Raw genomic sequence first — 26,262 nt, forward strand, 5'->3', positions numbered from 1 at the left:
CACTTACTTGGCCACAACAGGAGTCATCACACAAATTGCGAAAACGGTATTCGCAATTACCTCATCGTAGGAAGAAATTACGGCATTGTTCATTCAGCAAAATCAGCAGGACTCGTTGCGACTCCCATCTGCCCAACTTCCGTCTCACCACGCAATCCCATCGCGCCAACCAAACGCGACCCTCTTCCATGTGCTCATCAACCACATCAATAATACAATCGGAAACATGCCCTTCTCATAAAGTTGATCCTAAAATATAACAATTGTAAAAGTGGAGTAATTTATCCTTAATTTTTAATTGTTGAGAAAAAATGTCAAACTCTGTGAAATTCCACTTTGCGAAAGTGTTGGATGTGGAACCGAGTCCGATTAGTTGCATGAGCTTGAACCACACAAGTAAAAAGTTGGCCCTTTTCAGGTGAGTGTAGATTAAATCTACTAGATTTATATTCGCAATTTGGTTGCCTTGATGAATTAATCCATAATGTTTTTGTTTTTTTTTGTAGGGGTGGACGCATTGGAGCGATTGAAATTTGGGATGTAAACCATCAGCCGCTTTTGGAGAGGGTTATTTTCGAATTGGAAACAATTGATGGAAAACCGTCTGTGGAAAGTGTGGTGTGGGCAGATAACAATCGGCTCTTTAGCTGTGGCCTTCACGGATTTGTGGTGGAGCATGATGTCAGGACGGGAAAATTACTGGTAGTTGCGATTTTAAATTCTCTTTAAGGTACCATCGTAAGTAAATTGTTTATTTTTATCTATTTAAATAGCATAAATCTGCAGCGACATCAGGTTCTGTCTGGTGCCTTGGTGTTAATCCTACACAAACCGTCATTGCTGTGAGTTACTTGTCATAATTATGCTTTTTTTAAGTTGAACTGAAATTTGAACAATGACTTTTCCTAGGCTGGCACTGAAGATGGGTTTATTAATTTATTTAATATTGAAGAAAAAATGCTAACATATCTGAGAGTTTTGGATCGTCAGGATGGTAAACGTGTACTATTCTCTATACTGACCTTGTTATAGAATGTTATATATCGTTTCTTTAATTTAGGAAGGGTTTTATGTCTGCAATGGTCACCGTGTGGTCGTTACATCGGGACGGGCTCAGTAGACTCGGTTCGTTTGTGGGATGTTAATAAAGGACACGCTGTTCAAAAGTTAATGACCGGCAGGACGAAAAATAAGGAAACCATCGTTTGGGCCATCTTAGTTTTAGATGATCACACCATTGTCACCGGAGATTCAAGGTTCGGGATGATCTGTGCTCATCATCATGTTTAATTTGATTTTATTTCGATATTGAAATTATTTCAGAGGGATTGTTAGTTTCTGGGATGGAAGGATCGGAGTTTTAAAATACAAAATGCAAACACATAAAGCCGACGTACTTACACTACGCCTCTCTTCCGACAAATCAAGCATATACGCTGCTGGCGTGGATCCTATTGTTCTGAATATTGCTAAAATTAGTGGCAGCGACAAGTGGATTAAATCTCACCCACGTAACATACATGTTAATGATGTTATGACTTTGGAAACATACGACAATAGACTGTTTTCTGGTGGTATGGACTTTTTACATAAATTTTATTTTATTATAAGGTAAAACTTAACAACGCAGACCTTAATTAACCCAGTTTTGTTTGACATTTAAATAGGTATTGATACAGATCTTGCAATGAGTTCTTTCCCTCCTAAAATTATTGTTAAATATCCAAATATTCCTAAATACACGCAATTCAGTGGATCGGATAATGCAGCCATGCTTTTAATCAAATATGCTAAAAATCTAACGATTTGGAAACTACCTATGGGAAATTCACAGTAAAACAAAAAATGCATTATGATTATTAACAGTGACAGTGTAAAATTGTGACTCGATTGATTGTGATAATTTGTTCCTTTACATTATAGGTTAACAAAAGTCCTGGAAGTGGAATCTAAAGGAGCTGAAAATATGTTTTCTGCAGCAATGAGTCAAAATGGATCATTTTTTGCGTACTCTGTATCTGGTGCAGTGAAAGTTTTTCAAATATCCTTCACTTTAGACAATGATGAAGTTTTGAAACCTAGTTTGGAAAAGTTGCAATTCGAAAATTTAATTGAATTTAGTTCTGAGAATCAATTGGTTCATTTAAAATTTATCAAAGATGATACTTTAATGCTTCTCAGTTCCAGTGGTAGATTTATTACGATAGCTAAAATTAATCAAACAACAAATTCGGTGTGCTTCGGAGACGTACAAGAACTGCAAGATACAGAATCATCGTATTTGGGTGTTGGTTTAGTTGCTACCACTGCTTCCAATCTGTGTATCACTTTGGATAATCGTATCATTGTGTACTCTTTCAACCAAGATTTCACCATTTCTAAATGTTGTTCTTTACCAACACATTCCGCTCTCCCTTCCTCCATTACACTTCATCCTCTAAAACCATTGGTTCTTGTCACTTATGTTGATAATAGTGTACTAATATGTAATTATAATGATGGGAAAATTGTATGTCAAGAAGTTGTCAAGAAAAAAGTTGATGATTTACAACCATTTCAAGGTGCTTGTTGGTCATCTGATGGACAAACTGCTGTAATTTTTCAAAATGATAGCTTATTTTTATTAGAAATTACTGGTGATATTATTGAACCCAAACGGCGAAAAAAACTCGTGAGTGATGAGCATAATCTCCGATTTCAAATTAAAACGTGTCCATCGAAATACAAGTATCTTGCTTATGTTGGTGGGTTTGGGACTGATTTTGTCGTGGTTGAAGTAGATCCTCACAGTATATTGGAACATCTTCCACCAGCCTTTGCAAAAAAGAGGTTTGGGGCATGAAACTGTTATTTTTATTTTACTAATAATGGTAGTTTTTTATTCTGTAAAATAAATCAATGTTACATTTTTATAGACTAATTGGTAAAATTATTCATGAAATGCATAATGTACACAAATTAGCAAAGTAAAGGATTAACGGTATGTCTATTTTTGTATGAAGGGAGGTAATCTTGGACTTTAGATTTGTCATTTTCCACAGCTTTGGTTTTCGAATGTTTCAATTGGCGGTAGTGACCGTATTGTTCGGAAACAAATCGTACTTTTGAAACAACTGGGCGTGTCACAAAAGTTTTCTGCTTTTCGAGTACTTGAGGATGAAACGTTCCGATCACACCTGCAAGGGTTTATTTTTTATGTAAAAATTACACTAGCATAACTTTTGAACAACTTTTAGTAAATTAATTCATTTACTAGAGGATTTAAAATACAGGGTATTTGCACATTTTTCTGCATTTTGTTTTGTATTTTCCGAGTCATGAACCTTTTTGATTGAAAGGAAGTGAATATTAATTAAATTGAGAAAATTCCGTCACATATTTATACACTTATGCAAATTACATTGGGTGACGCATAGTAGGAAGCCCACGTCTGATTCCAACACGAGTCCAGCAACTTTTCATGAATTATAACATTTTTCCTGTAGCGAAAAATTACAAATACATACCCATGCCATATTTTATGTACATAGAAAATCCCAGTCACAATTTGTCTTACCAAATTGCATCCTCAGGTGTCAAATAAGGGTCTGAAATCGGAGGATTATTACCAGGAGTGACTGGTTTCCATTTCCCCTTGTTGCTTGCAATTGTTGACTGTTTAGTTGACTTCTCTTGTATTTTAAGAGTTGAATTCATCGTTTGTCAATCTCAATGAATATATTTAGTAAGGATTTAGTATTTATTAGATGCAGTACAAGTTGTTTGATCAATGTTGCATTGCAGAAAATATGGGGATGATGACGCCACGGTCGTAAGCATACATACATATGGGCGATTGTTGATTATGGAAATAACGCTTTAGCGATAATCACATGTAATTAAGAGTAATAAGTGTTTTGAAATTTTATTTCAGCATCTTTCGCACTGCAGCTATGAACACATCTCGGTTCGGCAGCATATCACATACATCAAATATGGGGGAACCCTTCGATTAAAAAACGCCTCTTTTAGACTTTTAGCTTGTGTTGTTCTTCTATCACTTTTCCTTCTGAATTAAAGCCACCAATCATTTACAAAAACCGTCGATACATGTTCCGTAAAATACATAATAATAATAATAAATGTTAATAACGTTATATATAATTGGCTTATATCTCTCTCCTCTTCTACGCATAATTAGAATAGTGTTGTGTATCTTGTTGCTCGCTAAATTTGAATAATATGATTTTATTATTATTATTATTTATTATTATTATATGCACCAAAAAGAGTTCCGCTCCCATCTTTCGCGTCATAATGTGAGTGAATAGATGGGTCTAAATAGAAATATTGATAGTCTAAAAAGTTGATCTTGGGTTTCCTTCCTCCGCCGCTTAACAAATAAATACAAATCTACAATTAGTTGTTCTTTTTAACATTATTGTATTATAGTCTCTTTTTTTGGTGATTTTATCTCACTCAACAAATAATACAGATAATACATCCTGACCCATGATTAAAACAAACCTCCACTCAACGCGCACACAAATAAAAGAGAAAACATTTTAAAAACTCGTCGTCACTCGGTCCTATTAATTAGTAAATAGATTTTAATTATGATGTCGTCACATAAAAACATTTATTGATTGTGGTCTAACGAAATATATATTGAAATTACAGGCCTGGAATATTGACGTTCATATCCTCTCTCTTTAAAATCTTTTCCTTGTCTTCTTTTTCAAATAACATAATCTAGAAAAAATCCCCCCACCCCCAAACCCCCCCAAAAAAACAACAAAATAAATATCAATCAACCAAATTCCTCAACGCAATTCACTACCCCGGAAAAATTCAACCGCTTTAGTCAGTAAAAAGAAATAGACCGAAATGAAATTTAAAATGATCTCCATTATCTCTCTAGTAGCACCAATCTTTTCCATAATAATTAGTCAGTAGTGAGTGAATATAAATGACGTGCATACTTCCTCACTTGTCGCTTGTTGTAAAATGGAACAAACGTTAATCTCAACCTTATTAGTGATAGTAACAATTTAGGAAGTAATACAGAATTCAGCAGATAATACAAAATTAAACTATTATATATTATAATTTTGATTTGGCAGCTACATAGGATTTAGGCAACCCTCTCTCTCTCTCTGTCTTTCAAGATGATGATGAGGGGGGCTGGGAGAAAGCAAAAGGAATACATCAGTCTGATTGTGGGGCAGTGAAACGAGACACAAGTCACATTAAATATCTACATTTCACTCCACTTTCACTCTCTCTGTCGTATCGTAAACAAGAGAAACCATATATCAGCAGCTAGAATCACTAAATGGATTTCCGTCAATCCAATCAAAAAGTATTCTCATCATCACTAATCATATATGTACGAAGTAGGCAATCTATCACAATCCATGTATCAGGTCTAATAACTAGTCCAGGAAACACTGTTTTTCTCATTAACTTAAAGCAATCAGGTGACACCCCCTCTTTCTCCTTTTCTTCTATTCCTGGCATCTTCTTGTCCATTGTCTTCCGTTGTCGGATCATTAATTTCTTCTTCCGAGGACATCACTCTTGCTACGGTGCAATACTTATTAGCTACTTGATGATCAGAAGAAGAAGGCTCTGTGGAAAGTTCACCAATCTCTTCTTGTATACTTTCACTCAATGCAGAGGGTTGGACTCCCATCGAACGACACACTAGATGTGGATCAGTCATTATAATTGAGGAGGAGGATTTGGATGCAGCAGCGGGGGCTACGGCGGAGACGTTGTCGAAATCCAATAATTCTCCCCAACAATTGTAATTGGATGTATGAGGCTTTGGTTCCTCATTCTTCTGATAATCAGCATCTGTAATGGAAGGTTGTTGCGTTTCAGTGGCTCTGTTTCCATTCCTGTCTTTCTTTCTGTCATACTTTTGCCTTCTGTCGGAATTCCCTAATATTGCATTATTCATATCAGTTGGGGATGCAAAGGATTCGAAAAAGGGGTTATTGGGGGAGGAAGATCCTGAATCTCGACTACTTGTAAACTCGGAGTGATGCTGTTGTTGATGATGGGTTTTAGGAGGCTGGGAGCATCCATCGTCATAATTAAAAGTCTGTTGATGTGAATGATGACCAATTAACACAGAGTCGCCATGTTTATGAGTTCTACTGCACATGGACGTCGAAGAGGAGGAATTATTTACATTAGGAGTTGGACTAGTTCTATCATTAACAGGCTTTCTCTCACTTAGAAAACGTAACTTTGGATCAGACGACGACGACGACGACACTCCGGTAATACTTTTAAAGTTATCTTGGAAACCACCGCCACCTGAAGCAGACGTCATAACACCGGCTAAAAAAGTGCCAATAACACCTGCTGACGATACGTTCTTTTGGGGTTTTAACACCGACGACGACGACGACGATGGGTTGCAGGTGGATGGATGATGACGATGATGATGCGGCGGATGTTGATGGCGATGTGATGGCGGGCTATTACCACTCCGGCCCCAATTTAACCCCCATCCGCTATTATTGCCAGTGAAACTATTTTTATGGCTAATAGTTGGTCCACACGAACATGAAGGTGAGCCTCTGTTGGTTCCGTCCCCTGGATCAGTAGGTATACAACAAACGGTCTTGTTGGGAGGTGGTTTGATATACGGTCTTTGAATCTCCGATCTCTGTAGGAGAATTAGTGAATTAATTAGTTTTCAGAAACAATTAATCTATTGCGAAATTTAAAAAAAACTATTACGCTATCATATCCTGATGGAAATTGGAGTATTGGACTCGTCCTTCTTCTAGTGCGTTCTTCCTCCTCCAGCCCAATAGGTATACTAACAGGTAGACCAAGACGTATATCGTTCGCCACTGAATTGTTCCGTACAATTTTATCCCGAGCTGCTCCCAACACTCGTTCGTCAATTGATCTAGCCTGAGGGGAACCATGAGGCCACTTATTTTCCCTTGCCATGCAACCAATGTCTTCTGCTCTCTCAGCTTGGTCTGCCTGCAGATTTAAAAAAACACAAATAATTATTCTTCCCTTTAGTTTGCGTCAGATATGTGTGTATTTTTTTCCATGCAAGTTGAATGACTTACGATTTGAACTGAAAGAGCGTAGTCGGCAGTAAAGTTAGTCGCAGTGGACGCATCAGAATAGGTGGATGAGGAAATCAGAGTGGAATCACCCTTTTGGAGTCGACACGCCTGTTGTACCTCTGATGACCCTTTAGGATCACACTGCCCTGGTGATGACGCCAGTTTCACGTCCTGTTGACGGCAATTTTTCGTCGATGTCTTCCTTCCAGAAACATCCTTTTCACCAGCGACGACGGGCTAACTGATGACCATCACAAGCTATTACCTAGAGTCAATAGAAAATACGATGAAATTAATTGTCATAACGATCATTCAAATTCGAGTAGTAAGACTTTACACGAGTTTAATCCATTTTTATTGCTAATTATGTTTTTGCTATACTCTTTTCCAGCTAATAAAGGATGAAAATGAAATGAATGAGAATGCAACAGCTACACCACCACGACGGGATTCATTCATATGATCCACAGCATTGTACATATTTTATGGGAGTGAGAAAATTCTTGCATTTTTTGCATTTTGAAACAAGAAGCCGTTCATATTAATAGACTTGACAGATGATACATTGCAATCATTATATATTCCGTCATCTGTTCTGATTTGTTGGATCTGCGGGTATGCATCCCTCCTCCCTGTTACTTCATCGCCTGTTAGTCGTCGTAATGTTTTTAAAATGTGTTCTGCATGCATTAAACGTAGAGTGGAATGAGGAAAAACAGCTTTTGGCTTGAGATTTAACTGGGAAAGTGGAGTGTTCGCCAAGCTCACATCAAATAAGATTATTATTACCACTTTTACTGGCGACTTCAATACTTGTGGTTGCAAGCTGCACATGCAAAAACTTATCACTTTCGGCATTTACACGTTCCCGACGACGGAGGAGTGACTACTGTGAACCAACCAAGTCAAGTTATTATACTGGGCACGATCCAATTCGATTCATAGCACAACAACCAGACCAACAGCAGCAGCACCATCCATCTATCCTCTCTTTTATACTCATTTGAATATTCCAAACTAAATCATAGCCATTCGGCCTATTACCCACTTGGCCACTTTTATTCCCACATTTCATAAAAACACAGGAATGTGCACATATTATACGTGAGATGAGATGAGACTTGTTTCCAAAAATCACCAGAATTCTTATCCTTTTTTATTAGTGATTAAATCAATGGTATTCCTACATTTCTTGATTTCAAAATTTAGCCTAACACGGAAGAATTCTACAAATTCATACTATTTTCTAGTAATACTTGCAACAATAACCTGTGTATTTCATACCCCTCTCAACAACGTTTTGAATTTCCAACAAAGGACGCTCCACCTTCACAACTGCCATATAGTCGGCATGTCACACGTACATTGAGCATAATGTTTCTGAAAGACGTCGATGCACTTTAACACTTGGTGAAAGTTACATAATTTTCAAGTCTTTTTACACAAACTTGTATACATTAAATTAGTATAAAATATAAAATTCGAAAGATAAGGAGGCAATCGAATGAAACCGTAGTTATTTAGTGCAGCAGTAGGAGCGGAATAAATCACACTGGGGGAGGGTAGACTTTTGTGGCGAGTGAGGGGTGCGCAAGATGAAAGACCAGATATGAAAAATTGTTTGGTTGACTTTCCATTTCTTGGAACTCTTTTTTATCCAGTGAGTTGGGAACAAAGCTGTCTGGTGGCTCGTCTCGTCTGTTTTTGCTAACTGTACAACAAACAACGAGCGAGGAAGATATGGTTTTCGCACGCGCAACAACTTCAACTATCGGCTGCATGTGCACCGACTTTTCGGTTCAAACTCCATCCGCTCGGCAGAGTTTTTTTTATGCCCGATGATGCTGCTGCTGACTTCGGTTCGGTTTCCTCCACTGTCTGCTACTGGCAAGAAAATGCATGCAGTTTCTTGGCTGGCAAAATATAAAAGTCAGAGAGTCCGTCAAACCAGCAAGCTACATACATGCTCCTAAAGAATAAGACGACTAACACCGGCGGCGCACCCCCATGTGACGTGATTACTTGCACGGAGAATGACAGAGAAATTCCTTACTTTTACCCATGATTTTTGTAGCAAGCACTTTCAATGAGATCACAAATGAAGAACATTTTCATGAACCTTGTTTCAAAATATTAGGTATTTCAAATGTATTTATATTGTTGTTTAGGTTTGAGAAAGGATGTACCCATGAAGAAAAAAAAACCGCCATGTCATGAAATTATTGACCCTTGAGTTGACATCGAATAGATTTAGTAGAGTCAGCAGATGAACCACTCGGAGGACCAAATAAACACCACCAAAAAATGCGGTATAGCTGCCCACGGTGTAAACGAGGTTATCATACTTTGAAATGGTCAAAATAAAAAATGCATTTTTTAATCCAACCAAGATAAGGAGGGTTCATGGCTGGTTATTATCAGTTATTTTCAATCCTCGTTTCAGGTTCGACGACGCAGACAAGCGTCGTGCTTCCACTCCTTCCGTCGCTTTATATTTCGCCAAGAGTTTTTAATCATAAACTAACTGTAGGTTTTTCGGTAAGGCCACATATTTAATATATGATTTGAAAAGTTTTATAGCATGTGACCAAACCAACTCCTAGTTAACTGCCCAAATTAACAATTCTTAACCTGAGCCAGGGCTTATGGAACCATCATGTCCGTCTGTCTGTGCCGCGATTACTCTCGTATATCGGCTAGAAATTTGTTACCCATGTCGTAGGATGGAGTAGCAAATGAGGAGGTAAGTCGGTGAGGTAATAGTTGGTGCAGAATATTATCGTAGATTACCGATATTCGGAAAATTGAACATATGTAGGTACTAAACTGAAAATAGAAGAACGAAATTATTTTTTTAGAGGGGATAGGGTGACCCTCACTATTTTAGAAAATGACCTTAGGTCGAAATTTTGCATGAAGTTACGGGGGATACACCAGATTATTTTTATACCGGGGGATAGAACTGGGCGTGGGTCCGATTTCTGTCTTTGTCCTGGGAAACGGGGAAACGAAAACTCAGGAAAATTTAGGCCCAAAAGGGTCCCCACCCAACGCTAACGGTCCCTCACGGAGGGGTTTTTTAAGTTAACCTCTTTTCCCGGTTTTCGCCCCCCGATTTCCCGGAGGTTGCACCACAAATCGACCAACGCTACTTTTTGTAATTTGATTGAATACAATTAGTAGTTAGTTGGATCATCTCTAACAAAAGTTTAGTAGCAACTAACCCTGACTCGGGCTAAATCAACGCTGCACTCTACTTAGGTTAAATTTTAAGAGTTTAATCACGCTGGTCTAGTCAGAAAATATATAAATCGTAGATTTTAAGAGTACCAACCGTGGTATTGTTCAGCATGGATTCATTATATAATTTTCCCAACTACCATTTAACCTGACTAGTTACTTGGTTGGCAATATGGTCAATCAAATTATAAAGAATGTGTCTCATTCATTTCGTATGTTGTGTCTACGCGTCATTCTCCCCATATCATCACCAATGTTTAGTTAGAGGACGAATATTATTGGATGATAGAATTTATTATAATAATATTTGAGATTAGAGACAGACAAACAAGAACTCCAGCCAGCACCAATTGATAAGCAAATCAACATTTGACTGACCAAATTTGTGCCGTGGTTTAATTATGAAACAAATTGTGAACAGAATATTTACCTCAGAAATTATGTAAAATTGAAGAATTCCAACAAAACTTGCATTTTCTTTGGCGTACACTTTTTTTCACCACTTCACCATTCACCGTATGATTGGTCCATCAAAAGTTCTTGCATATAAAATCTCAATTAACAGCGTCAGTCGGGTCATAATAATTTGTCCAACTCATTGTAAAATTTCCTCCTCCTCCTCCTCCGTGTTAGCAGGAGGATTTGACAATAATGGTAATGCTAACAATGTGTGACGACTACTACGCCAACATAATAGCTGCTGCACCACATTGCACTGCCCTTATTTCTTTTTAAAAAGTTCAACCTCTGGGCCCTCTTCTCGGTCCGTTCTCGCTCTCCCTCCTCCACACAAATTGACGACCACACCACAAGGACGACGAGGCGAGTCGTAGTGATGATAACGGGAACACTAGGAAATTACGTGGTGATTAATTAGTGTCGGAGGTATTGTGGCGGCGGCGGCGGCAGCGGTCGAGACGAGAGAGCGGCCATGTTCTGGTTCTGTGCAGCGGTTCTCACTTTTGTACCAGCCACCAACTTCTTCTCACTCTGCTCTCTTCGTCTTCTTCTTACTTCACCAAAGAAGTCTGTGTAGTAACTCGCAAATCCTCGCAATTTGCTCACACTCCTTCATTCAGCAGCAGCAGCACACTCACTCTCTTGCCAGCAAAACCATAATAAAAACAATCTACACAAAATTATCACTGCTGTCCCTTCCACCAGCGGAGAAAGGTCACCTAATTTCTCGTACTTGGTCACTCTTCTGATTTGAGACGTTGACGGGGCCGAGGAAGAAGGAGCTATTTGTTGGAAATTGTATGTAGTGGTGGACGGCGGTGGCGATTGCAATGTGGTCGTCGTCGAAAAATGATGAAGGTTTTGTGTGAGATCTCTCTCCTCAACTTATGGTTTTTAGCAGCTATGTCTGGCCCTGGTTGGGAGAACGTGTGTGTGGTGGTTCTCTCTCCGCTCTTATTACGACTACGTTGCATCAATTGCACTGCACTTTAATGCACAGCGAGAGAATGTGATGGCTAATGTGCAAAAAGGCCTCGAAATGACGACGCTCTCTCATACAGCCTCCTCCTCCTCCTAGCTGCTAGTCATTCGCTAATATCCACTCTCTGGGTTGAGCAGCAGCAGCAGCCAGCAGTCGTCTCAAGTGTGCTTGGCCGGTCGTCGGAATAATGTGGTGATGGCTGATTTTTAAAATAATAATATGCACCACTCCACCTCCTCCTCCTATACGCAGCGATTCGAGGATGATGATTTTCCAATTAGGATTTCTTGGATAATGACAATGATAATAATGCTGGCACGTAGTTTCTTTCTGCTCTCTCTCCGAGCAGTCAATGGTGAAGTCTTTGCTGCCGAGGAGGACGATAACGTGACGATAACTGAGCTTCATTCACGGCCAGCCAGTCAGTAGTGCTAGCAGAGGAGTTGTCGTGGCAAGAGCGAATGCTTCTTCGTGTGGTCGTCGTCGTAATAATGCAATGCAATCCTGCTGTCTGACTTTCCTTGAGAAGAACAAGAAGAAGAAGAAGAAGGTGGTGGTGCTCGTGGTGGTGGAGTTGCCAGAGTGAAACACATTATTATTACTTCTTCTTCACAGAACGATATGCGAATGCTAGTGGAGCTATAGAGCTGCTAGTAAATTATGTGTGTGGCTCACAGTCTTCTATTTGGTCTATTTTTCTTTCTCCTATGCTTTTTATTGCTTGTCGTGATGATAGAATTTCGTGTAAACTGTAAAAAAATAACAAGTAGGAACCGAGAGTTGCAGTAATTTAAATGGGAATTAGTTGCATGTCATGTGGCGGACTGCATCTCTTTAATAAGAAGAACGAGTATATAGCATCTCCGTCGAGGAGAGTGCAGTGCAGAAGAACCACCTTTATTATTGCAGAGAGAAGAGAACACACATATTCTCGACAGAGCCCAACCTATAATTCATTTTCATAGGTATTTTAGACCTCTTTTCCTCTGTCATGTGTCATGTCTGGCTTCATAGCTTAGTGACTCAAACCCTTTACACAATAATAATAATGCAGCTACGAGAGAGAGCCTCACCTACCACACAGTATCGATTGCATGTAAGTGATGTAAAATGCTCTTGTTGGTCCGTGTGCCGTACCATGAAGTGCATTTAGCTCTCTGTGTAAAACGACCGACGAGAGCTAATTACGTAAAGAAGAAGAAGAAGGAATCATACATACAAAACAATTAGCAGAGAGACTAGTTGGCTGTGATGTTGGCTGCTGCACATGCACACACAGAGTCGCTTTTTTACCATTCGACGGTGCGTGAATTGGCCTAATAAGTATGTCCATCTCTTCAAAGGAAGGGGGAGGAGGAGAAACAACAATCATTTCAAAATTGCACAGTAGTAGCTACATAATTAGTTTCGTGAATGTCTGAAGAGTAGAATTGGGCTGCATTTTATCATCAATTTTTACATGCAGCATTGTCAAGGTCGGTCGAGCATCATCCTACATATGCACGTCCTATACTCCTACCTCATCATAGGCGTGTGCATACAATGGAGTGTCGGGTTTCTCTGAAAGTGGTGGTGGTCGTGGGGTTAGTTGGGTTGTCAAACACAGAAAAGTAGTCTGGGTCTGGCCGTCTTGTTTTGTTACTGAGAAAAGTACGTAGTCTGCTGGAGGAGGAGGAGAAAGCGAGACTGCCTAAACAGACGTCGCCCTGCTTTCTCCACGACAATGTCACCTCTCTCTCTCTCCTCCGATAACGGAATGCATGGACGAGGAGAGATATATATTCCTACTTGTGTGTATACATAAGCAGAGAGAGGTAAGCACGACGACGACGACGGTGGTGGTGGGAGGTCGGTCGGAGTTTTGGTCTAGTCAGTCTGCTCGGCTGTCTGCTCTTTCAGGCTGTCTGTCTGGCTAAAAAACTCTCTACACTCTACTCCAATCAAATGCAACAGCTTTTTATGATGTAATGAAACTTTGGCGAGACATACAAATCCTGCTGCTACACGGACGTACGTACTCACGAACGACCTGTGGTGGACTAGAGAACTTTAAATTGTAATTAACTTAATATTCGGGAAAAATGGGAAAAAATTCCAGACTGGACTGGATCCAATTTATTCAATCAGAAGAAGAATTTGGGCAAAAATGCTGGAGATAATATCCCCCATTTTTTAATTGCAGACTGTTTTTTCTGGACTGATCGGCTTCCTGTGTGTGTGCATAACAACCATGCACATACATATTTCGAATGGAATGAGGGAAATTATGCCAACTTTTGTAACTTCAGGGTCATTCGGAATGAAACAAAACACAGAGTTTCTGAGAGGGCGTGCTGTTGTTTGCGTTATATTAATACGACGACGACGTGGACGACAGGGGAGGCAGGATTGCTTATATATTCTCGTCTCTCTCTTAAAACAAACCCAAAATTCTCGGTCTCCTTTGCATTTGTCTGTATATATAGATTGGCATGACTTCTCATTCATCGTTTATTAGCAACTCTACTCAGCCAGACATACATCAACAAACTCACTCACTCACTCTGCTCTTCTTCGTATAAATACGCGTTTCGCGTAGTGGAGAAAGTTGGTCGCTCGCTCTCACACCGAGAAAGAGTAAGTCATATTATTATCTCTAGTCAGCAGCAGAGGTGGCTGAATAATAATAAATGCCGGACGGAGAGGAAGTGCTTAGTCTAGCCTCCGTCGTCTTCAGTCGTCGTTTTTTTTACAATGTCCATACACACATGCTCACGTCGCAATATTATTTGGAAATACACCACCACCATCATCACCACCAGAAACTGCGACACAACAACTCTCTCGACTTTATTAAGTGAGTCTGGTAGGGTTTAAAAAACATGAGATATTCGTCTACTCACGACGACTCCAGATTCGTGGTTTATTCTGTGAGTGACTGAGTGAGTGATGATGATATGCAGTCACATTCTTTCTTTATCTCGTGTGTGTGCTACACATGCATTTTTTACGGGAAAAAGTTTTTTTTTTTCTCTACACCTTGTTCATACAGTTTCGATAGTTCCATTATTCCCTCATTCTTGATGATGATGGTAAAAGAGAGGAATGTGGAACAAAGCAAACATGATTAATTTGATGTATAAAAATTCTTCACATACTGAAACTGGATGCATAATAGTCAGCGATTTGCATTATTCTGTCGGATTTTTAAAGCGCAGAGAGAGATTGAGCCAGAACGGAAATTTTAGAGTCACGGAATTAGGAGAAAGTTCAACGCATGCAAAGCTTTCATTCAGTTTCAGTTTTCCCTGAGACAAATTGACAATGGGGTGAGGGGCACCGTGAGACGAATCGGGATTGCATCAGCCACATTTGAGTTGTAGGGGAACTTTGAAACCCGGGATAACTTGGCCATATTGACCATTTCTTTCTCCTCCAGTCCTCCACCCATTGCACACTCACTTTCCGTCGTCAACATTTTTCGGAACTTCCCCTCGCCAGCTTCTTTCGCTTATCAACACGAGAAAACACGAAAGTACTTGTTGCGTGTGGAACAGTAATCCAACCCAGAAAGTAAGTTCCATTAATATTTTGTATTTTAACATTATTCTAAAGTTTCTAATAATTCATTCCTATAATTGTTTGGTGTAGACATGCCGCTATTTTGTCGCTTTTACAAGGAGAAATATCCCGAGGTGGATGAGGTGGTGATGGTTAACGTGAAACGTATCGCAGAAATGGGAGCGTACGTTCACCTACTCGAGCACAATAATATTGAGGGCATGATATTACTTTCGGAGCTTTCAAGAAGACGTATTCGCAGTGTGAACAAACTGATTCGTATTGGAAAAACCGAACCGGTCGTCGTTATCCGAGTTGACAAAGAAAAAGGTGAATTACCTTTGATGGTTATTACAATAAATAATATGATACAATGAGTGAATGAATGAATGAATTATTGTTTTAGGTTACATTGATTTGTCCAAGCGTCGAGTGGCCGCGGAAGATGTTGAAAAGTGTAATGAACAATTTTCAAAGGCAAAAGCTGTCAATTCAATCCTTCGCCATGTAGCTGATCTTTTAGGATATGAAACTGATGCACAGTTGGAGGAGCTCTACAGTAAAACAGCGTGGCATTTTGAAGAAAAATATAAAAAGAAGGCTTCAGCTTATGATGTATTCAAACAGGCAGTTCAGTAAGGAAGTCATAATTAATTAGTTTTAAAAAATCATATTGATAAGTGATTTATGATTTTAGAGAACCTTCGATTCTGGATGAATGTGGCCTTGACGATCGAGCAAAGGAAATGCTTTTGGATAACATTAAGCAAAAGTTAATGTCTCAGGCAGTCAAGATCCGATCGGATGTCGAAGTGTCCTGTTATGCTTACGAAGGAATCGAAGCTGTCAAAAAAGCACTGAGGGCTGGACTGGAATGCTCATCAAATGACATGTCTGTTAAAATTAATTTGATTGCTCCTCCACTATATGGTTAGTCTTCATATTACACCTAGATTATCGAGGCTATCATTTACTAGGGTACAAACAAATAAATATATTTAATTTGATGTTGCAGTTGTCACTACATCGACTCCGGAACGACAAGAAGGTATCCAATTACTGCAAAAAGCAATTACTCGGATTGAAGAGACAATCAAAAGTCTCGGTGGGAGCTTCAATGTTCAGATGGCTGTAAGTTAATTGGCTGTGAAAAATTTAGTCGATGGTCCTTACGATAAAGTTGTATACATTTTGTTAAAATTTTACAGCCAAAAGTTGTTACTGCGATTGATGACGCCCAACTGGCAAGCATGATGGAACGATTAGACTTGGAGAATCAAGACGTGTCTGGCGATAGTGATGATAGTGAAGGAGATGAAAATGGTGACGATGAAGAAAAAGTGACCACAAAGGAGAATGGCGATGAAAACTAGATTTAGGTTTGTTATTGCTATCATAATAATTTTTATATAAGTTCGTTAAATAAACTTCCAAATTTATAACTTTCAATTATTATTACACGTCCTATTTTTTAATTGTCGTATTTAGAATTTTATTTGAACGTTGATTTAAATACTAAAACACTTTTCCCCACTGTGGCATGAGCTATGGCTGACTCTGACGTTCGTGCCACATGTCGAAACGCTTGATCATATTGACTAGAATTAAATTAGTCTTATAGTCGAGGAATGTTAATTTAATGAACCAGAACGAATGAATAGTGCTTACATACCTAGGTAAAAATGACTTTGCAACAACCGGAACAATCAGTCTGGATTCCACTAAGCGTTTACACTCGTTTAGTTTGGCATTTGGTGGGTCGACCGATTTCTCCGTCTATTTACATAAAATACATATTTATATATTTGCATACTACGAGTCGTCTGTTCTGAATTATGTTTACCTGTTCAAGAATTCGATTCAATGGGAACAGGAGAGACAACAACAGGGCTCCAATCCCTGGTGCGTAGTTGTTAATTTCAGTCGGGAAAGTTTCTATTACTTTGTCGTTGGGACTTTTACAAAAATATGATAGCGGGGGAGTTATTTTGGACGAATCTGTGTTAATCACAATGTCAAATAGCCTAAAAAATAGTAGGAATTAGTTTGATCAAAGAATCAGTTAAAACTTTTTAAAATCTATTATATACTTATACTGCTTACCTCTGAGCAAGATTTGACAGTTGATGGTGATCCACAGGAATTATTAAATGACTTTCTGCACCAAACGTTTTAAGTGAATGGAGAAATGTCATTTGTGCAACTTCTGAACTGGAGTCATCCTCTGTCATTTCTTCTGTCGAAATTGTCACCCTTGCACCCCAAGATTTTAGTAATTGAGTTGCCAAAAGTCCTACTCCATCATTTTTACTCGATAACCCCAAGTGTATTAGGATTCTGTGAAACGGAAACAAAATTAGTATCTTCTGGTCAAAATGAATGAATGCAACATCTTTAACGTTAATGACCTTCTATTTTTGATGTCATTAGGATTAATTTGATATTTTTCAATGCACTCTTGCCAAAAGGTGATGAATGCATAGGGCATAGTGGCTGCACCTTCAAAACTAATATTATTTGGTTTCAAAGCTACAAATTTCTCTGGCACTGCTACATATTCAGACATGACCCCTTTTCCACTCCACAATGGAAGATATGCCCAAACTCGGTCATTTATTTCCAACGTTTGGACCTGACTTCCCACATCAACAACCACCCCTGAACATTCACGTCCAAGTATAAATGGTTCGCCAATCTAGAAGATTATATATGCAAATCAAATATATTTAAAGTATTATTTATGCAGGTAAGGTACACTAGTTCATACTTTTCGCAATCCATGCGCCCTTCTAATGGAATGAAGGAGACCTTTTGCAATTTCTGTGTCAATCATATCAATTCCAACAGCGCGTACTTGTATTATGACGTCATCAGGGTTTAGAACTTGAGGCGTTTTTAAAACCATCAGCGTTATTCCCTTTAATTTAGGATAATTTTATTAAGGTACCACAAGAGGTTGAATATTTCAATTTTTTCTGGACTTAGCAACATAATTTTTTAGAGAAAATGAGTCAAGACATGAAGTACGGCTCCGTATAGCAACAAGGGCATTGGGGTATTTTTAAGAGCTCCCCGAGATGGAGGGGGTGGACTTTGAGGTCATAATGGTTGTTATTTGGAGTCACTATATATTTCTGCAGGGTGCATAATCGGTTGGTGGGCTCATTTGAGTCAGGTAATGAGATGTGAACCATTTTTGTCCTCAGAAATATAAAATAATAGGGAGGGGCAAGTATAGAAATGCTATTTGGAAAAGTATGGAAGACAATATGGAAATGAGACCCATTATGCTCCCCATGTAAAACTATTTCGCACAATGTGGGAGTCGTCCCACATTTGTGCTCCGTATGGTTTTGACGCTAGGAAGTTTTAAAAAAAATTCATCATGTTCGACTATTTTGGCTATAAATACGGAAGTATAAGTAACAGCAAAAGATGACATTTGCCAAAATTTAGAGCAGTATATTTTTTACAAAATTTGCATTTGAACCAAATTTGTACCTACTATAATTTCTGAGAAAATTACAATCAAAGTGGGTGGCATAATTCCTTGCCAACTCTCTTGTGGTACCTTAAGCAATTTAGTTTAACAATTAAATTATTTTAAGTAAATTGCGACAACTCACATCAATTCCCCTTTTACAATTTGATGCCACGATGCCACGCATCAGATAATTATTTGCAGATCCATTATGAAAACTATTAGATCCTGCAGGGGAGGTTCTGTACCCGTATCCAACTGCCACGCCAACGATAACTCCAGTTAAAAGCCCACCACAACCAAAGTAAATTGCTTGTTTCGAAACTAAACAGAATATAAATAAATTAGAAACCATCAATAGAATACAATTTTCAACAAATTCTAAATGTAGCCTTGTGACCAATGTACCTTCTTTGTACATGAAATATTTAAGATTGTCGACACGGTCTAAAATTTTTGCATATACCTCGTGAGATCGTAATGCGTCTAAAATATCTTGACTTTTTGAGATTAACACATTTTTCAAGGCATACACTTTATCATTTTGTTCTAACGATTTAAGCCAGTCGATCGATGCAACATAAAACAGTCGAAGATTGTGTCTCAACGCATCCACAAACGATGATGAATATATCTGTAAACACAGTTATTTAGATTATTTATTACACATTTAGACAAATTTAGTTAAAAGAGTAAAATACCTCCACACTGTCCAAAGATTCTCTTATCTTTCCAATATTAGAATCCATACTAGATATTCCTCCAACACGATCCATATTTACAAATAATCGCAACTCAATCGGTTGGTCGTCTCAATTTAATTATTTTCAAATTATACAAATAACCATCACACAAAAAAACTCAAAATCGTGGATCGAAAGATTTTTTTGATATGTATAAGATTCTTGATTTCGGAACAGCTGATCAAGACTTCCGGTTGAAGCACTTCAATTCTCCAATCATAAATTTTTAGGATTTTTCGTGACAATCCTCCCCTCTCGAGCCTGGAACATTGAGAGGTTATCATTTGCCACGTGTTTGTTACGTGAGTGGAAGACTGTGCTGACCTGGATGGAATCCGCCCAGAGAAAGTAGTGGAGAGAAAGTGGGGCGAAAGTTGTCTCCCGGCTCAGTTTTCGTGCTACATGTGCGGAGGACGGGATTCACACTGCTCAACCAGCGCTCACTTTAACCCAGCTTTCTCCTCTCCATTCACTCGCTCGCTCGCTCCACTCTCTGTTTACTTTCACTCTTCATTCCAAACCACAGCACGACAGTCACTCAATAAACAATTTTTGCGATGAGGGATAAAACCTGCTCCAAAACTTAATTATAAATTGGTAACCCTTACTTCTTGTTTTTTTGGTACAATTTGTTAACATAATTCGTATTTTCTCACAATGCAGTGCAATTATTTATTTATGTCAATAGTTGTTGTGGAATGAAGAAGGGACTGGTGGTGTGTGTGAGCTTCCTGGGGACGGAAATCGAAGAAGATAAGAAGAGCAAAATTATTGTACAAGGATGAGACGACCCAACTTGTTGTTGGGGAAGAAGGGGGGAAGATGGGTGGGGATGTTGCTATTGACGTTACTACACCTCTCGTACTGTGACGATCAAACGGTTAACAATAACTCGTCGATAGCGGTCAACTCGTCTGGGCAAAATTTGGTAAACAATTCAATTCCTCAACATTTAATTGGTCAAGGTGACACATCGTTGGACTCTAGTATTGGGTAAATTTTGCCTACTTTTTTCGTTTGTTCCATTTATTATAGTGTGGTTAAAAATGCATATGTACTTCAGGGTATCACAAGCGTCACCATCATCATTGGCTCCGTTGGCTACATCCCCACAACCTCCAGCTACAGTCAATGTAGATTCACTGGCGGAGCAGGAACATAGCAGTTCTATGGCCATTTTCTTTGTACTCTGTGTCTTAGGTTAGTTTACGAGAATTAATTTTTAATTGGTCATTTTATTATCATTCACGTACTATTTATTGGTCTTGCAGGCGTATGCATCCTTTCGATTCATGTAATGATTCAAACAAATTTGCAATACCTTCCAGAAAGTATTGTTGTGATATTTCTTGGTAAGACTTATGATTTATTAGTTGACCGTAGAATATCATCGGTTGCTAAATTGATAGTATCTTGATAGGTGCGCTTATTGGACTATTTTTGAAATTGCTTTCCGAGGCTAATGCTGACTTTGGGAATTGGCAGGTCTGTCACCTCTTCAACTGCAAACTATACACTCTCCATAAATCCTCTTTCGAAGAGAGTTTGCAAACTTTAATGTGCGTATCCAAATCAAAATAATGTTTCCATTTTAGAAAGAGGAAGCCCTTTCTCCCACTGCTTTTTTCTTGGTGCTCTTGCCCCCCATTATTTTTGAGTCGGGTTATAATTTGCATAAGGTATGTGTTTCCACTATTCAGTCATTAGTAAGCCATTTGTTCAATCATTGCTTTGAATTTTGCAGGGAAATTTTTTCCAAAATATTGGGAGCATCAGTGTCTTTGCAGTAATTGGGACTGTTATAAATGCATTAGTTTTTGGTGGAGGAGTGTACCTTTTAGGAGTGGTAAATATATTTTTTAAGAAATATTAAGTAAACGTTGTGCTCTAAATATTTTCCTTTTCTAAAGGCGGATATTGTTTACAAGCTAAACTTTGTGGAGAGTTTCGCCTTTGGTTCCCTCATAAGTGCGGTGGATCCTGTAGCCACACTTGCAATTTTTACAGCGTTGGACGTAGACCCAGTATTGAAAATGTTGGTGTTTGGAGGTAATTATCAATTATTAAATTTACTAGGAATGTACATTATGTTGTACTGAAAATGCATTGTATTTGATATAGAAAGCATTTTAAATGACGCAGTCGCTATTGTGCTCACCTCGTAAGATTACTACTTCAACCTGATAATAAGAGAAAGTCATGTCCTCAATAATGTACTTTATTATTGTCTTTAAAAGGACTGTTCTTCAACTGAACACTGATGCATCTGCATCTCTCTTGGAGGGAATGAAAAATTTCTGCTTTTTATTTTTCACTTCTGCCGGAATTGGAATTGCATTTGCCTTGACAAGTGCCTTGTTATTAAAACACATTGGTTAGGCAACCAAACTTAAACCTTGAAAGTTTTTAACGGTACGATTTATTAATTATTTTAAACTGAATCACGTAGATCTGCGAAAAAATCCGTCCCTAGAATTTGGAATGATGTTAATATTCACTTATGGGCCTTACACTTTGGCAGAAGGGGTTCATTTATCTGGTATTAGTCTCATCATCTAACAAAAAATTTGTATCTACATTTTTTTCTATATTTTTTTCAGGGATTATGGCGATTCTGTTTTGTGGGGTCGGAATGTCTCACTATACACATTTTAATCTCTCTCCAGTTACACAAATAACAATGTATGTGAAAATAATTAATTCTGTTTATATCATTTTTATAGCTCTTGAGATTTTATTTTTTTGATTTTACAGTCAACAAACTATGCGAACTTTAGCTTTTATCGCTGGTGAGTCGTTTAATATGAATGATGCAAAAACAAATAGCAAAAAATCTAAATTTCCACGATTCAATGCAGAAACTTGCGTGTTTGCATATTTGGGACTGGCAATATTCAGCTTTCACCACCGGATAGAGATTGCTCTTGTAATATGGAGCATAATTTTATGCTTGCTGGGCAGAGCATTAAATATATTTCCCCTTGGGAATCTGGTCAACAAATTCCGGACTCACAGAATTTCTGTATCTCAGATGTTTGTAATGTGGTTTTCTGGTGAATTTATACTTGTGTATTTTTATTCATGAAATATATATTAACTTTGTTTAAATATCGTAGGACTTAGAGGAGCTATTGCATACGCTTTAAGTTTACATTTGGAGTTTGAAACAGAGACGAGACAAGTGATTATCACGACCACGCTAATTATTATATTGTTTACCACGTTAGTATTTGGAGGATTAACGATGCCAATTGTGAAAGTAATAATACGCACACGTATTCATCAAGCAAAATCAATGGAAAATTAATTATACCCTGTAATTTAATTTATCATGTTCATGTTGCAGTACGTGCAAGGTGACAGCAGACGAACGCGAAGAAGACGCAACAGTCGAAGAAGAAGTAACGTCATATCTCTGAGTAAAACTAAAGAAATGGTAATAATATACATAATTCTATTCTTACATGTTGATGTTATATGTTGCATTTTTTCACACGTAATATTTTTGGATTATTGGACGTAGGGTCAAACGATTGATTCAGAGCACTTGTCCGAGCTTACGGAAGAAGAGCTTGAAGGGACTATTGCCACACAAAATGCCTTTCTACGAATTGACGCCAAGTATTTGAGGCCTTTTTTTACTCGTCGTTTCACACAAGAGGAACTCCGTGATTGTCAAAGTCAAATGACAGATTTAACGAACCGATGGTACCAAAATATTCGAGTCTCACCTTTGAATAGCGACGATGAAGAAATCGAGTTTGCAGTCAATGGTGATGTTCATTGAAGATTATAGTATATTTTTATATGGAAAACTGTGATTATTCGCATTTAATCAATCGATCACCGAGTCATAATATATTAGTCTCTCCATCAAAATATCATGTCTAGTCTAAAAGTATTGCCATCAAAATATATGTATACAACTGTTATACCGAACCATACATCTCCAATTTATTAAAACTTTTTTTTGGTAATTCGCACCGCTCATATAACAACTAGCTTTAACAATAACCATGCTGGAGAATTGAAAAATATGAATTTAATGTGTTAACAATGTGGAATGAGTTAGATAATAGTCCTCATACTCATTCATGTATAAATAGAAATACAAGGAAGGGATTAAATAGACTATTAGGCTTATCCAATAAAGTTGACGACGACCAAGTGGAGGAGCAAGTGGGCAATGACGAAATCAGCAAAAGCTCGTTCTTGACTGATATCGAGGAACAAACTCTTATTCTCCGGGTTGACTTGAATCCGAAGACAAACTGTAAACAAAAATATTTTTACATATTTTAACTTTTAACATCATTATAATAGTAAAATTAGGTGGAGAGTGGGTGTGGTAGGACTCACCAGCCAGGACGAAGGAGGCGACTGAAGAGATGAACCCGGAGAGGAAAGAGTTGAAGGGAAACGTCCCCACGAGACAACAGTAAACAAACTGGATAATGCCGGTGAGGAGGATGTAGAAAAGATAGGCGTCCACAATCTTCAACCTTTTCGGCGTTTTGGAATCATACTCCCCCATAAACTTGGAAATTACTCCTCCCAAGGACGTCATTCTTCTCTCTGTGGGTGTGGTCGGAGGGCGGACGATTATTTTATTTTTTAGACAAAAAGAAGCTGGACAAATCAGCCAGGACAGGAGAATCCAGAGACGTGTCAAAATCAAAGGTATTTTTCGTGTATGGATGGGTTCGTGGTGGATGGGTGTAGATGGCAGAAATGTGGTTTTGGTTCGGCTGTGATTTGGAAATATGAGACATTTCATTTACGGTCATTTACACTAAAAGAATATAAAATCTCAAATCTACGAATAACTAATAATATTTATGAGAAATATTGGACATGTAAAATTGGCAACATTTTTTATTATTGTTTTTCATAGTCAGTAATTCTTCATGATTCTGATAACGACCAAGACGACTCACCTTCCTTCCCCACTCACCTGCCTCTCTCTCTCTCATTTCATCTTATGTCCTCGTCATTGGATTCTCTTTCTCAACTTTAGAAATCTGATGCTGATGATGATGCATCTCAAGTCCGGTGAACAATGCGGATTTGATTTCATTATTATTTTTATTTTTATTGAGTGGAGAGATATGCAGAGTGTGGTGGTCAACCTGCTTTGGTAACAATACGGGTCACCAGAGCAGCCCAACTAGAGAACCACATCATCATCATCATGAGCATAAGAAAGCCATGGCTGAATTGTATCACCCCGTTTCATGTTTATGGTATTAGATGATTACGTTCTCTAAACTGCTACTGTGCTGTCAATCAATTTGGGAGAATATAATAACGTCCGGTGAACAATGGCAAAGTGTTTGGAGTTATATATGCAGAATCATAGTGAGCACCTTACTACTTTGTAAATGCCATCAAATAAATCTGGCACAAAAATTGATACAATCGTCTCATGATGGGAACAATGTCCTGCTCAAAAGAATTCCATTTATCTCTTCATATTGGGAAACATGTGCATTTGAGAGAGCTGATGTGCAAAGTGATTCTACACCATAATAAAAATAAAAGAGAAAGTATTATAACTTGGATTCAATTCATTTCTCTCTTCACAATTTTTGCATAAGCCACACGGCATCATGTGTCTCAATCTTATCCATAAATAATAGACCATCGCCACCACCACCACCAGCACCACACTTTTCTTATCGTCTCATCTTCATCCCATTTGTGTTTGAAAAGTTGAAACGCGATTTATGCAACACCGATCGGAAATTAATTACCATTGCCAACTTAATTACGGGTAAACAAACAATATACCTTCACCACTTTAAACATGCCTGTCAATCATTTAAATAGGTGAAATCGTCTCAGGTTCCCTTGATGTGGAATTATTACGTCAGACACAGAACCAACCAAATAAAAAAAGTCAACATATTTGTGTAGCTAGCTATCTAGTGGTTCTAAACTAATCTTCAATTTTGTCAAATGTCATCAAAACTTTGGACATGAATGCTTATCACATTTGACTCATATCGACACATTCTCCTGGATGACTAATGATAACACACAAGGCAGGCAGGCAATGGTGAGTGGACGATAATACGAAATAAAACCGGGGGCAGGTTGAAATTGTTCCACATGAACAGGTTCTATTTTTGTTGATGTGAAATAATTGTATGCATTTAGAGCAGTTTAACGGTAGAACAGAACCAAGTTAACTTCCGACTTTTTTTAGGCGGATGTAGGGAAATTCAGCTAATTCCTTACTTACTTCCGATCTGCGGCATGTGTCCGTCGGATCCAGATATTATTTTACGGACTGATGTATGTCATGATAGGGTTTCATGTTCAACTCTCTCTCTGTCTGTTGACTTATTAACTGCAATAATGGACCTGTTTATCGCACTTTCCACCCACGAACTAGTGGACTTATGCTGCAGGTGGAAGCTGGAGAAGGGTGAAAAACGACGCCAACTGCTCTCCATGCGCCAAACGGTATACAGAAAAGAAAAGCTGCGAAAGAGGAAATGAATACGAAAGACAGTAAGACCTGACTTTTTTTGTTTTTTAAAGTTTAAAAACTTATAACGATATATATCTATCCAACTCCAGTGGTGGTAGTGAGATATCAATCTTACGTGTAGTTGTGTGCGTACGTACATAAGTATATTCTCAATATTGAACAGGTTGTGTGTGTCCGTTTGATTTTGTTTATTTCATAATAATTTTAGTACTCCACTGCCACCGCAATAATTAAATGCT

At 38.2% G+C, this 26,262-nt stretch overlaps 6 protein-coding genes across 9 annotated transcripts; 3 read left to right on the forward strand and 3 right to left on the reverse strand.

Annotated features, from left to right (window-relative positions):
• Positions 1-2,916, forward strand: LOC110854425 (U3 small nucleolar RNA-associated protein 4 homolog). Its single transcript, XM_035846294.1, has 8 exons — positions 1-418; positions 507-702; positions 774-842; positions 910-994; positions 1,061-1,256; positions 1,324-1,574; positions 1,668-1,833; positions 1,924-2,916. Exons 1-8 carry the CDS (start codon positions 312-314, stop codon positions 2,840-2,842), a joined length of 1,989 nt encoding a protein of 662 aa, XP_035702187.1. The 5' UTR covers positions 1-311; the 3' UTR covers positions 2,843-2,916.
• A 965-nt stretch (positions 2,917-3,881) lies between these two features.
• Positions 3,882-12,288, reverse strand: LOC110856527 (uncharacterized protein DDB_G0271670). Of its 2 annotated transcripts, none has more exons than XM_022105015.2 (4): positions 10,753-12,288; positions 7,083-7,347; positions 6,736-6,990; positions 3,882-6,661 (listed from the first exon to the last, which is right to left on the reverse strand). In XM_022105015.2, exons 3-4 carry the CDS (start codon positions 6,952-6,954, stop codon positions 5,456-5,458), a joined length of 1,425 nt encoding a protein of 474 aa, XP_021960707.1. In that variant the 5' UTR covers positions 6,955-6,990; positions 7,083-7,347; positions 10,753-12,288; the 3' UTR covers positions 3,882-5,455. The 2 variants fall into 2 exon arrangements, with proteins under 2 accessions (XP_021960707.1, XP_021960714.1); XM_022105022.2 differs by lacking the exon at positions 10,753-12,288 and adding an exon at positions 8,367-8,776.
• A 2,829-nt stretch (positions 12,289-15,117) lies between these two features.
• Positions 15,118-16,752, forward strand: LOC110842565 (eukaryotic translation initiation factor 2 subunit 1). The gene is made up of 6 exons (XM_022088337.2): positions 15,118-15,315; positions 15,394-15,633; positions 15,710-15,938; positions 16,001-16,233; positions 16,319-16,434; positions 16,512-16,752. Exons 2-6 carry the CDS (start codon positions 15,396-15,398, stop codon positions 16,674-16,676), a joined length of 981 nt encoding a protein of 326 aa, XP_021944029.1. The 5' UTR covers positions 15,118-15,315; positions 15,394-15,395; the 3' UTR covers positions 16,677-16,752.
• Positions 16,661-19,987, reverse strand: LOC110842564 (reticulon-4-interacting protein 1 homolog, mitochondrial). 2 transcript variants are annotated; one of them, XM_022088335.2, is made up of 10 exons: positions 19,852-19,987; positions 19,486-19,788; positions 19,193-19,418; positions 18,930-19,108; positions 18,071-18,220; positions 17,712-17,998; positions 17,407-17,640; positions 17,147-17,327; positions 16,976-17,079; positions 16,661-16,901 (listed from the first exon to the last, which is right to left on the reverse strand). In XM_022088335.2, exons 2-10 carry the CDS (start codon positions 19,558-19,560, stop codon positions 16,796-16,798), a joined length of 1,542 nt encoding a protein of 513 aa, XP_021944027.1. In that variant the 5' UTR covers positions 19,561-19,788; positions 19,852-19,987; the 3' UTR covers positions 16,661-16,795. The 2 variants fall into 2 exon arrangements, with proteins under 2 accessions (XP_021944027.1, XP_035702189.1); XM_035846296.1 differs by lacking the exons at positions 19,486-19,788; positions 19,852-19,987 and having other exon boundaries at positions 19,193-19,231; positions 19,318-19,418.
• On the forward strand, positions 19,983-23,466 carry LOC110842563 (sodium/hydrogen exchanger 8). 2 transcript variants are annotated; one of them, XM_022088334.2, is made up of 17 exons: positions 19,983-20,124; positions 20,216-20,520; positions 20,591-20,727; positions 20,799-20,879; positions 20,948-21,012; positions 21,123-21,206; positions 21,272-21,373; positions 21,438-21,576; positions 21,649-21,688; positions 21,765-21,901; positions 21,977-22,066; positions 22,128-22,209; positions 22,282-22,316; positions 22,386-22,580; positions 22,644-22,786; positions 22,874-22,963; positions 23,051-23,466. In XM_022088334.2, the coding sequence occupies exons 2-17, from the start codon at positions 20,309-20,311 to the stop codon at positions 23,312-23,314; spliced, it is 1,896 nt and encodes a 631-aa protein (XP_021944026.1). In that variant the 5' UTR covers positions 19,983-20,124; positions 20,216-20,308; the 3' UTR covers positions 23,315-23,466. The 2 variants fall into 2 exon arrangements, with proteins under 2 accessions (XP_021944026.1, XP_035702188.1); XM_035846295.1 differs by having other exon boundaries at positions 19,984-20,149.
• Positions 23,460-24,217, reverse strand: LOC110842566 (dolichyl-diphosphooligosaccharide--protein glycosyltransferase subunit DAD1). The gene is made up of 2 exons (XM_022088338.2): positions 23,887-24,217; positions 23,460-23,798 (listed from the first exon to the last, which is right to left on the reverse strand). Exons 1-2 carry the CDS (start codon positions 24,092-24,094, stop codon positions 23,668-23,670), a joined length of 339 nt encoding a protein of 112 aa, XP_021944030.1. The 5' UTR covers positions 24,095-24,217; the 3' UTR covers positions 23,460-23,667.
• Between the last annotated feature and the right edge of the window lie 2,045 nt (positions 24,218-26,262).

Source organism: Folsomia candida, unplaced genomic scaffold (assembly GCF_002217175.1).
Source record: "Folsomia candida strain VU population unplaced genomic scaffold, ASM221717v1 Fcan01_Sc001, whole genome shotgun sequence".
In the NCBI taxonomy this organism is placed as follows: Eukaryota; Metazoa; Arthropoda; class Collembola; order Entomobryomorpha; family Isotomidae; genus Folsomia; species Folsomia candida.